General features: G+C 34.4%; 1 protein-coding gene across 4 annotated transcripts in view; it reads right to left on the bottom strand.

The window, feature by feature from the left end:
- Positions 1-13,471, bottom strand: part of LOC110111117 (actin-related protein 2/3 complex subunit 1B) — a 49,500-nt gene that overhangs the window by 11,721 nt on the left and 24,308 nt on the right. For all 4 annotated transcript variants that reach the window (XR_002304823.2, XR_003702704.1, XM_020842853.2 and 1 more), the window contains 2 exons: positions 6,309-6,382; positions 6,192-6,234 (listed from right to left, as the gene is read on the bottom strand). Coding sequence is in view for 2 of the 4 variants with exons in the window: in XM_020842853.2 (XP_020698512.1) it covers positions 6,192-6,234; positions 6,309-6,382 (117 nt within the window). In the remaining 2 variants the exon portion in view is untranslated. The remainder of the gene's footprint in view (positions 1-6,191; positions 6,235-6,308; positions 6,383-13,471) is intronic.

Here is a 13,471-nt window from a genome sequence, read left to right as displayed (position 1 = left end):
GCATCGATGTCGTTTATCAGTCATCGAGAGAGGAGATGACAATGCTGTCGAGAGTCAGGCATTGATGTTATGCAATAAATATTGGTCGTCAATGTTAAGAGGGTGTTTATCGTCAATGTTGAGAGAGCGCTGGTCTTCGATGTTGAGAAGGCGTTGGACAAAGATGGCATGTCAAGTTGTGGGTGTAGAAATTGCTAGCATCGAGCATCAATATAAAGACATCATCAATATAAAGACAGCGTCAGACTTTGATATGGAAACTGTTTTGAAATGTAGATGTTGTAACGACGTCATACGTCAATGTTGTGATGATGTCGGGCATTGTTGTGAAATCAAAATTGTAACCCGTCAAAGAGAAATGAAAATCAGAATATTCAATGAATGGGGTATCAAGTGCGGACGATTGATTTGTTTTGGAAGAAATAAGAAACTTAGTTTTTATATTTTAAATAAATAAAAATTTTAAATACAAGAAATTATATTAAAAAAAAATTCATAAAATATTTAAGATACGCGTGTCAGACATGTGTCCAATTTGTATTTAATATTTTTTAATCGGACATGTTTTCAGCGTGTCCGACGTGTGTCGGATACGTGTCGGACACTGCACGCCTCTTTGAGAAGAAGTGTCGATGCATCATAGCCAATATTTGACTAGCAGCATGAGCAACATCACATTTTATTGGAGGGCTAATAAAAACGGTTCCTGATAAGTCATATGGTCTTGTCACGACAAACATGCTAATCTAAATTTCTTGCATGTAATTCCTAGATAAGAAAGCCTATCAAGGATATACAAAAAACACGAAGAAATGAGACTAGGAAGAGGAAGACATCTTAAGAACAAAGGCATAAATAGCGAGATGACTATCACAAGTTAGTGAACTATAAATGTCCTTAAAGTCTGGATAAGAAGTACAATCCTCTTTCAGTCAAGAAAACCGAGATGTTGAAAAAAACATCATGGCGAGGTCTAAACTGATGCAACTAAGGAATTAACAACATTATTAATAACTCTTGCATGTTGCCCAAGGTCAGAAGCGTATTCCTGAAGATATGAAACCCAATTAATGTGTTATGCATCTAATTTCTTTTATGTTACAAGTACTTTAGGGCCTCATGATTAGAATGAAGGATAAACTCATAAGGTAAAAGATTGTGATAACAGTGCCGTAAGAAACTTGGATGCTACATAAAACTCACGATCATAAATAGGATAGTGTTGTTTAGCTATAATAGGCTTATGAATGACCTTGTCTAAAAACACTATCAATGCCAATGATGGTGTCATCCCAAGCTATTTCAAATACTTGGGAAAATTCATGGAGACAAAGAACAAGAGATTCAATCATTTCAATCTTAATCAATTTAAAGGTAGATACAATTTCCAATGGAATGTATCTTTCTTCATGACACCGTCAGTAGAGCCATGATCATTGTAAATCCTTCAATAATCTAAGGTAAAAAGTAGCGATGTTGTGAAAACTATGAACTGTAGACATGGTAGTGGAGCTGTGCTAATCTAATTGGCATGAATTTTGATGGATGATTAAGAAAAATTCCATTAGTTGATAACAAACACAAGAAAAGAACTTTAGATCATAAAAATTTGAATTGCTTCGGGTCGATGCATAGTTTTTTGGGTACATTGGATATCCAAAACTAGAAGCATATGAATCAAGAGGCCAAGCTCAGTGGTATTATCGATCCTGATGTCAGCAAAATATACCATAAGAAATTTGCCCATAAAAGATCATAGGACATGGTTCATGAATAACATGAATGTAATGCATTGAAGAGCTCGAATGACATAACCAACCACTCGTAAAGTCCATTCAAAGTTCTGAAAGAAGATTTTCACTCGTACCTAGTAGAAATCACAAATAGGCAATAGCTACTCCACAAATCAATTTTACTAAATAATGTAAGGCAGGATGAATATAAGGAAATAATACTTGATTGTGATCTTAATGATGGCCCAACTATCAGCACACATACATCAAATACTATCCTTCTTGGGTATAAAGAGGGAAAAAAACGTAAGGGCAAAGATTTCCCACAATGAAACCTTCATTGAGGAGACCAAATTGTTTCTCGAGTTAAGTATGCTTCTTCGGGTCATCTTATAGCAAGGAAGGTGGGTACTAGTGCACCGAGGATTAATCTATGGCACCAAGGATTAAATCTATGGCATATTGGATGAATCACATTAGTGGAACTCATTATGAAGCTCTTGTTTAATCAAATCAGGGAATAATGCTAGTAATTAGGCAACAACAACAACATCAAGCCTTTATCCCACTACGTGGGGTCGGCTACATGAATCCTTTTTCTCCATTGTGTCCTATTAAAAGTCAAATTCTCGTTTAAATCTAATAAAGAAAGGTCATTCCTAATATTTTCTAACCAAGTCTTATTAGGTATACCCCTACCTTTCTTAACATAAGTCAAATCTAATACCTCTACTCTCCTAACCGGGTCATCACAAGGCCGCCGTTTTATGTGACCAAACCATCTAAGGCGACTTTCTCTAATCTTATCTTCTACTGGAGCTACTCCAACCTTTTCACGTATATGCTCATTTCGTATCCTATCTCTAAGGGTAAAGCCACTCATCCACCTGAGCATCCTCATCTCTGCCACACTTAACTTAGTATTATGCTTCTCTTTTAAAGGCCAACATTCGGCACCATAAAGCATTGCAGGACTCACTACCATCTTATAGAATTTTCCCTTAAGTTTGAGGGGTACATTTCTATCACATAACAAGCCCGATGCATTCCTCCACTTCAACCATCCAACTTGAATTATGCTGATAATATCCCCATCTATTTCACCATCACTCTGAACAATAGATCCAAGATATCTAAAATGTGTACTCTTATTAATGACTTGATCGCCCAAAGTCACAATCCCCTCACTAGGTCTATTACTACTAAAATTACACTCCATATATTCCGTTTTAGATCTACTCAAGCGAAAACCTTTAGACTCTAAGGTTGACCTCCATAATTAAAGTTTACCTTCAACTCCCTCTCTAGTCTTATCAACAAGAAGAATATCATCAACAAAAAGCATACACCAAGGTACATCATCTTGCAAATGTCTAGTGAGAACATCCATGACTAAAGCAAAAAGATATGGGCTTAAGGCTGATCCTTGATGTAACCCAACCGAAATAGGGAAATACTTGGTCAATCCACCTTGTGTTTGAACACAAGTAATAGCTCCTGCATACATATCTTTAATGATTTGAATATAAGCATTATTAACTCCTTTCTTTTCAAGAACTCTCCATAGCACTTCTCTTGGAACTTTATCATATGATCTTCAATAATCCATACCTTTGAGAGCACAATCCACTATCAAGGAAGACGATTCACATTGGTAAAAGTTAGCACAACTAACATTCTTTTCAAATCCCCCTCTTCTAAATCCTTACTACTCCTATCTCTTTGTTTGGCTAACTTATACATATATCTTTCTCCCTCTTTAGTATCTAATCTATTATATAAATCACTAAAAGCTAATGCCTTTGCATCGCATATTGCTTTCTTAGCATCCTTACGAGCCACTTTATATATTTCTCAATTATCAGAATTTTTAAAATTAAACCAATTTTTATAACAAAGCTTCTTATTTTTAATTTTTTCTTGCACATTAGGATTCCACCACCAACTATTTTTACTATTATGAGATTTTCCCTTTGATACTCCAAGGACATCTTTTGCAATATTCTTAATATCACTAGCCACTTTTTCCCACATAATATTAGCATCCTCATGCACAGACAAAATGCTAGTAATTAGGCAATAAGAGAAAATAAGGGGTGTTCCCCAATGGTAAGCTGGACTTTGCAAGACTAAGGAAATAAGTAGACTACACTCTAGTACTTTTTGTTCAAACTCCCATGGCACCAAAAATTGAATGAATAGCCTCAAATAAAAAAATTTTACCTACGATGTGGATCAACAAGTAGTCGATGTGCTCGGTTTGGGTGCCCATAATAGGTGACAACTATGTTGACTCATGAAGCTCCGAATAACACATTAGTAAAATCAACTGGCAAAATGTCACACCAAAGGTAACAGAATGGCTGCCAAACTAGATCAAAGACAAGACAACTCTTGGTTATAAGAATGGTCATTTTATTGACCCAGACAAATCTTACATGACTAGGGATGTGATTCAGCTGTCAGTTCTCGATATAGTAAGATGGAATTGGAGATAACATTGACGAAACTTCCACCATCAATAATTTGTTGGTATCTTTTCTCACAATTGGTATAGGCATAAAAGATGTGTACACTACCAATCTTCCCAAACATATGGGGTGGTAAGAATGCAAAGAATGATCATCACTTGCTCGGATTCTTCTAAGTAGTTCAAGTCCTGATCACCTAAAATAGGGATTATGGCACCCAAAATCCCTAAAAATAGTGTTCGGGTGGCTCAGGATCTAGTTAAATTGTTAAACAATGTCATTGAGGATAAAGGTATAGTGAGAATAGATGAGAGACTTGTCATGGCTTATGACATTAGAAGCAAGCAGATGATCTTGCTTCTATATGTTGTATATGTGCGTTAAAAAAGATATAAACATTTTCTTTTGTCAATATCAAACCAACAATGGCATATTTTTAGGGTGCAAGGTGATGTGGGATTTAGTGTGGACTCTGAAAATTTTGTGCCGCACACCCTCTCTACATAAATTCGAGCAAAGTTTTAATAGATTAAGTTTAATAGTAGATTTTATGAAGTCATTGGTTAAAAATAAGTCACCACCCAGTCATTTCGCCCTCATTTAGCAAGGACTTTTTGCTTTAGTCATGAATGTTCTTACTATCATATAAGAGGATGTACCCTGATAAATGTTTTTTGCTGATGATATTCTTCTTGTTGATAAGATTAGAGAAGGGCTTGAAGAAAAACTTGAATTATGGAGGTCAACCTTAGAGTCTAAAGGTTTTCATTTGAGTAGATCTAGAACCAAACACATGGAGTGTAATTTTAGAAGTAATAGATCTAGTTGAAGGATTGTGACTTTGTATGATCCAATCATTAATAAGAATACACATTTTAGATATCTTGGTTTAATTGTTCAAAGTGATAGTGAAATAGATGAGGCTAGTATTAGTAGACTTCAAGTTGGATGGTTGAAGTGGAGGAATACATTGGGTTTGTTGTGTGATAGAAAAATACCCCTCCAACTTAAGAAAAATTTCTATAAGATGGTGGTGATACCTGCAATACTTTATGGCACAGAATGTTGGCCATTAAAAGAGAAGCACAAAATTAAGTGTTGCAAGGATGAGGATGCTCGGGTGGATGAGTGGCTTCACTCTTAGAGACATAATGTGAAATGAGTATATACGTGGTGGTTTGGACACAAAATGTCGACCTTCCGATGACCAAGTTCTAAGAGTAGATGTACTGGATTTGTCTCATGTTAAGAAAGGTAGAGGTAAACCTCAAAATACTAGGCTAGAAATATAAGAAATAATATTTTTTTATTAAATTTAAATGAGAATTTGACTCTTAATAGGACAATGAAGAAAAAGAATTCATGTAGCCGACCCCATATAGTGAGATAAAGACTTGATGTTGTTGTGAAAAGACATTGGATCCATTCTATTAGCCGAAAAGGGCTTGTTCAAATGAAAATATGCATGACCTTGGTCAACTCCCATGACTAATAAAAAAAATGGTCTCAATTAAGACAATCACACCAAAAACCAAAATTGAGAATAGAAAACTCAGGTAAATATTGTTTAGCATTCATTCTCACCATCGGTGACTAGTTTTTGCTAGAAGCAAATGGTCAAAACAGTCAAATAATCAAAAAAGTCACAAAACAAGTCCTAAATAATTGCTTCAAGGCTCATTGTAATAAAGAAAAAACAACAAAGTGAATAATTTGCATGGTGATTGCACCAACGAAGAAAATAATTAGCATATATCAAGTTTATCAATGGTAGATAGAAGCATACAAAATTATATAATGCACCTTAAAGCATTTATTCTGTTTACAAACAGTGAAGATTAGGTATTCAAAACTCAGAGAGCTCCCAAAAAGTAAGAAAAAAATAGAAAACATGAATGCATTCACAGATCAATATAAAAGACGAGAATGGATGAATTTGAAACTTAATCAAAGATAAATATTCGTCAGATTATTGAATGTATCCAACCTCTCCAAATTTTAGATCACGTGAAGAGCTTGTCCCTGAATCCCTATTCAAAAGTTGTAGTCAGTCAGTGGATAGACAAATTATGCTCGTCAAAGATGGTGCCAGGTATTTATGTACTTTGTGTCAACACCCTTGATGAACGTAGAGAAGACTCGACACTTCCCATCAGTAGATGTTGTTGCAAGAAATATCTGTACACAAGAAAACCATAAAAAAGAAAAAATACTTCACCAGCTTTTAAATTAATAAATGAGACTTCAAAATAACGTTTAGGTAGCGGGATTAAAAAAAAATAAATAAATAAATAAAAAGTAGAGGGATTCAACAGGAAGATGTCAACGTGGAGAACAGGAATTGAGAAAGTAGTCAGTGGGTGTGGGGTAAGGCTACATGCATGTGGACATTTGTTTAGGTGTACGCAGGAGAGTTGTTGAGCTTTCTCTTTGAGTGCCTCTATGCGTGCACTTTTATTGAAATTTAAAATTTATGTGCATACGCACAAATATTCAGAGGAATATTTATATGCATACGAACATTTCCACCCCTCAATCTATGATAAGGAATTTAACCATGAACATGACCATGATTGTGTTAGACCGGTCCACTGGACCGGTCCAGCCGGTCCAGGCGGGACTGGTTCACGGGCAAAATCACAAAAACAGCGGAGAAAACTTCCGCCTGGGCGGAAGCCGCGTGAGACGCGCGCCTTGCGGGATGGTTTCGGGAAGGAAATTTGAGGGAGTTTAGGAGGGAAATTGATTGCAGGGACTGTTTAGGGAATTCCTTTGGATTTACATTGGGATGAAAACAAAACCTTTAGAACATTAAAACCATTTTATTGCATTAATCCCAATACAAATCTAAAGTTCAAAGATCAATTCTCACAATTTTCTTGGGACATCATGAGAGAGGATTTTTCCCGCTATATGGCAAGGCTTTAACGCAGAATTTTAGGTTTCATAGAAGCACTGCTAGATATTACTTGATCGACAAAGTTCATTGGCTTTAGTTTTCATTTAGACCGGTCCATTGGACCTGTTCAGCCGGTCCACGCGGGACTGGCCCGAGCATGACGAGGCGGATTGCCTCTGCCCCTTTTCCGCGACCGATCGCACCGCCGATGTCCACAGACCATTTTAGGAAGGATTTTTGAGGGATTTGGGAGGGAAATTTGAATGTAGGGACTGTTTAGGGATTTCCTTTTGATTTGTATGCATTAAATACTTTGTTTTCCTAGGGTTATGGCATCTTGAATTTGGCTGAAATTTGAGATCTCTTAGATTTAGGTTTTCTTTGGGCTCTAGCGGCGTCTAGAGATTTGGGAGAGATCGATCCTCCTCTCGAATTGAGGATCAATTGTATCTTTGCTGTTTTCTTCTTCTTCTAGTGAAATACAAGCTTTTCTGTGACTTTTCTCTCAGTTTTCCCGCGATTTCTCACTGTTTTCTTGAGAAAAACAGCTGTCCACTGCTGTAAACAGCAGTTTTCTGCTTGTTCTACTTCAGTTTTTGCTAGGAACTACTTGAAACCAAGTATTTCCTATCAGATTGCAACAGTTCATGGTTTTCATGGTCCACAAGCATGAATAGAAAGCCAAAAACCATAATATATTGTACATTGCTAACCTTTAGATCACCTTCTAGGTCTATAGGCATTGGACTATAAACTGTAACTTTGTAAGGCTATAAAAATCCAATATCCATTATTTCATATTTGAAATACACTATTAGACTATTTCATAAATAAGAAATCCAAATTTTAGGAGTACAATTGTGAAGTGATACACAAAAATATTATACCTAGAACTTGAGAAGTTAAAATAATAAACAAGTAACTTAATATCTTATTATCCCTTGATTAGTATTTCCAAATGAATAGAAATGAAGGTATTATAATGGTATGTATCATTTATCTATGGTTCTAAATATTTGTATATTCTATTTAAAAATTAGCTAATGTTAGCTTAAAATTGGCCCCTTTCACACCAAGTTTATAAGGTGCTCTTAAACAAAGCAATATGTTGCGGGCTCCAAAAATTCGCACCCTGGCCTCTCCATGCATTTTTTTTGTTGACGGGGACAATTTTAACAAATAAGGTTATGGGGTAAATTTTTAGAATGCATATTGAATTTTAGATAAGATACTACCCAAATATTTCGCCCTTATTTTTTGAGGACTTTATGATCTGAGGTCTGGCTTATCATAGGCACAAGCCCCTATGGTTAATTACCCCTTCCGATAACAAGAGAGAACTTTCGATTAAGTTAGTCCTAAGATATGTATTAAGTGCCTAGCATATAGTAGCTGCAATTTTAGAATTTTGAAATTAGATTTGGGGATTTTTAGGATTTGAAATTTATCATTATACACTTAAAGCGGGTGCTGGGAGAATGATGATGGGCTCGATCAAGATCTCATGGTTTTGTTGTCCCAGGTTATCATGATCCCTAGCCCACTTAGTCATAGGAGATAGTCGACCTAGCCTAACCAAAGCATCATTGTCAACAACCATGGGTTGCTTCGTCTAAAGATACCTTGTATACTTAGCGTGACTGTTTGGCTAAGGGGACATATTTGAGTCAACCTTAGCTAACAGAGAGCTTTGTGCCCTATCAAACATACCCTAGATTCATTACTCAAGGGTTTAATACCATTATGAAATATACGGGTTGTAGTCATGATGTAATTTAGTGGTACCATTTGGCGGAATAATCACCCAGTCAGAGGGCCACGTCATAATCATTTATCTGTGGTATCATTTGACGTCAAAACCATCGATTATAGGACACGTGTCCTTACTGGCAAAAGATGGTTTGAAAATAAATCTTAGTGATATATCTAACATAGCACTTGATCTTTATGAGCATAAATTATTCTCAAATTTATCACCCATGACAAACTATTGCGGAGGGGGATGAATTTTTTTTGTTCAGGTTTTTTTAGGTGGTTAATTTCAATTCAATATTTTGAAATTCGAAGAATATTAGATTTAGAATTTTATTTAAACTTTTGTCCCCTAGCAATTAACTTTTGGATTTTGGGATATTTCTTTGGAATTTACGTGAACCCCCTGGTTAAGATTCAAATTCAACATGGTCATCATCAGTGTGACTTTAAGGTCACTTTTATATTTATATTTTCATGAAAATTTGGGAGGCATCTTGAAAATATGGGAACCCCTCCGGTTGAGATCCACTTTCAATGCGGCCATCATTGGAGTTTTTAAATAATTTCATTTTTTGCAATTTGAACCCTGTTAACTCTGTTTGCTCGCCAACAGAGAATCGAGATAAACACTGATTTTCGAGATCATTGTACATATGCTTAAATTGAGATATTGTAAATTTAGATATTGTCAACTCCGATACTGTCAAGGAGGATTAGATCTGAATTTTAACCCACTCAGCATTCTTGGACCTTTGATTTTGCTGTTTTGCACAGCAGTCAAAGCATATGTAGGTACAAGCTCTTCTGGTGCATGTACATATTGCATTTGTATATTTGAATATTTCTAAATAATACACTTGCACCATTATTAATGAACTTGTATGATATTCATATATGGCATCAAGAATACAGATTACATTTGCACACTTATTGGGGTGAATTTGGTGGGATTTGGAGGCTACCTCAGATTGTGTACATGTCTTAAAAATATTCGGATTTGTTCACTTTACTCATCTTTGAATTTTTTGCATGAATTTTGAAGCATCCATATTGAATTTTGAAAGCTAATTTACAAAACTCGTGCAAGTAGCGATTATGTGAATTTTGATTTTTTTTTTTTCTTAACTTCATAATTTTAGGAGTTTCAGGGTGTCACCTTTTGTCCGCTGGTATATTGTAGGGTTGCGGATCCGGTGTCATAAAAGGCAATTTTAAACAAATATGAAAATTCTTATATGAATTTTAAGACATATAATAGGATTTAAATATCGTCTTGCAAAATCCCTACAAGTGGATATTGTGCTAATTCGATTTTTACATTTTGATATTTTGCACTTTTTTATGAATTTTTGTCTTACCCTTTTGTCCACTTGTATGATAATGTTGTGGATATGGTAGCTAAGAATGTGGTATTTTGGAAGAATATGTGAAATATATAAACACATATACATCTTTTTCATATGTGATGCTCTTAAAACTTTGGTGAATCACCTCTCAGATCCCATAGGAGTATCCCAAAGCCTTAGAATTTTTCTCCAAATTTCTTAGGTTTTTAAGGATTTTAGTGAAATTCTAGTAGTGCCCTCGATGAATTTATGCATTCAATTTCACATTCAGTTAGGTCATGAGGGCACTAACTATATGACTTTTTGATGGTTATAGATCTCACATTTATACACTACATATGAAGCACCATAAGCAATTATCAAGGTTTTTTATAACTCTCATTGGTTCTTTATATGTATGGATGGTCAAGCTCATATGAAGAACTACAAGTTTTAGAAGGCCTTGTCAATTTTTTTCGTAAAAGCTTTGTAATATGCTTAGGGATGATTACACTTGTAGATTTGATCCATATTGAGTAGGTTTACAGCAATGCACATTAATATTTTGAGGCATGGGATTCTCTAAATCAAAATGATTTTGATTTTTTTTTTTTTTGTTACTTATTTTAAACTTTTGATTATTTGCAATAGGCATCAAATATTTATATATTTAATTTTTTTATTATTATTATGTTCCCTGTATAGCAATTTTATAATTTCCCTATAGTGCAAGTTTTAAGTTCTGTTTCAGTTCTTTTCCCAGTAGTGCAAAAAAATTTCTAAGTCCCAATTTCAGTAGAAATTCTGGCAACCTCCAAGCATCTCCATCATTTGGAGGAGAATTTGGGGAGCTAAGGCCTACCCAACACGCTCGGAAGGGCATGGAAGGATGGTGTCGAGTGACAGCGCGGCCAAACTCTAAATCCTACTCGCCCGAAAGGGCGTGATAGGGTACCTACATGAGAAAATTGATTTACACTCGCCACTGATGAAGTTCAGCACACCACGCAACCTTGCCGTGACGAGTATGTCATTTATGAGTTTACCCATTACCTAATAAACATTACTCACGAGCTTCTTCCCACTACACCCGAAAGGTACTCCCCGTGTTGAAAGTTGGATCCACTCATAATGTTACGATTGATGCCGACGAGGCTCTTCCCGACATGCCCAAAAGGGCGTGCGTTGGAATCCACTTGTCGAGTCGATCATATTATTACAAGTTTAAAGTTTTTAGGTTTAGTGACACTATACATGCTCGTAAAACTAGTGAGTCGGCATCGAAGCAATGAAACTAGATTGGGTGTTTGACAATGGCCAAAGTTGTTGGAATGGTGACGAGGTGGTCGACGAGCTATTAACCGGCAACTAGACTGAAGGGGTGGAGAGGGAGATCTGCAATGAAGAGGACAATGGCCGGTGTACTAAAATATTCTTGGGATTTTTTTTTTTTGTGTTGTTTAAATACCAATTCACCCCCCCTCTTGGTAGCCTTGGGACATTAACTTAGGTTTAACAACCTATTCACTAGACTCAACAACCAAACCATCTAAGGCGACTCTCTCTAATCTTATCTTCCTTTACCTTTCTTCTGTCATTTTATGTGACCAAACCATCAATGATAATTTATCAATTTGAATAAATAATTAATTTATACATAAATTTACTGAATATTATTTATATTTTTATGTTGATGAAAAAATAATTAAATAATATAAGCAAATATTCTTTTTATAAAATTATATAGTTTAAGTAAATTAGAAAGAATTAGTAACATACAATTATATAAGATTATGATCATATAGTATTAAATATATAAATATATAATTTCATAATCATGTTATGCTAAGTAATAAATGAAATGTATTAAGTATAATTTAATTACTTGAATAAATATAAATATAACTAGATTATTAAGAAAGAACTGTGATAAAGAGAGGTTGCCGTACAAATATTTGAAAGAAAATCGGTTGAAATTAATCAAAAAATATTATGTAAGTATATATATGTTGTTATAAGTATCAAGCTCAAAGAGAAGCCAACTAAGAATTAAGTGATAGCCAAGTATTCTGAAAAATAAGGTGGGTACTCATATTTTTAAATTATAGTGATAATATTAGTTCCTTTAAACCAAATGCAATAACGAATTTTGATGTTAGCCAATGAACATTATTGTAATTATTTAAGATTATCTCTTCTATCAAAGTGATCATATTGAAATGAATGATTTATGTTTCAGGTCACCTTGGATTGTTTATCATATGCAATGTTAATTATAGAAAAATATTGAATGATATGGAGAATGCAAATGAAATGAATCATATAAAAGTGTTTGCATGTATATGTAGACTAATGAAATTTCCCCCCTATAAGATGCTAAGATACCCGTTCATAAAATTGGAAAAGAATATTGATATTAATGTAACTTAAATGATAAATTTTAGATGGTGCTTCTGTGATGAACATATTATATAAAAACAAGATAGACTAGATGAGATAAAAAATTATTCTTTTCTATTTGTAGAAGAATATTTCAAACCCTTTTACACTTCCATCTTAAATAAAATGATTAACCAAATGCTTTTATACTAATTTATTTACTTTGAAAAACATAATTGTTTTCTTCTAAATTCCTTGTGTTATTGTAACTTGGAGACTAAGTTATGTTGATAACTCACCATTGTATTTAATTAATATTTTCAAGATAAAGACCTCAAGAACTAAATGAGTAGGAGAAGATAATATGAATATCATAAACGTGATTGTACAAGTGCATAGAATTTATATTAGAAATGTTATATTTTTGTATTAGAATGAACTTTATAAAGCAGTGAATCTTTCGTCACATTGGACAAAGATAATTCAAGAATGTTTATAAGATTATACCTTGATATTGATTTTAGAGGTAGCAGAAGTAAATTAAAAAAAGAAGTCTATTCCCGGCTTGATATTCCAAACTTTCGGGCCAAAGCATGCCAGCTAGGGTGGTTTCTGACTATCCCAGTGTAAAAATAAAATAAATGCATTAAAGTATGTGGAAGAAATAAATAGCAAAATTTATCTTGCAGGTACCAAACAGCATAGCTACGAATATAAATACTACAGATATGTTGCGATCATCTCAAGTTACAGTGTAGCTCAATTCAAAGAACAAACGCAACATCAGTTACAGAATTGTTGATACATTGTGAATTTGGCAGATCGTACTGCAAAAGACAAAACGTTTTTTTTGCAGAATACTTCTGCAAATGCATTACTATGAAAAACAAATATCCCATAATGCTTAAA

This window comes from Dendrobium catenatum, unplaced genomic scaffold (genome assembly GCF_001605985.2).
Source record: "Dendrobium catenatum unplaced genomic scaffold, ASM160598v2 fragScaff_scaffold_1427, whole genome shotgun sequence".
NCBI classification, from domain to species: Eukaryota; Viridiplantae; Streptophyta; class Magnoliopsida; order Asparagales; family Orchidaceae; genus Dendrobium; species Dendrobium catenatum.
This window is presented reverse-complemented; position numbering and strand designations above follow the sequence as displayed.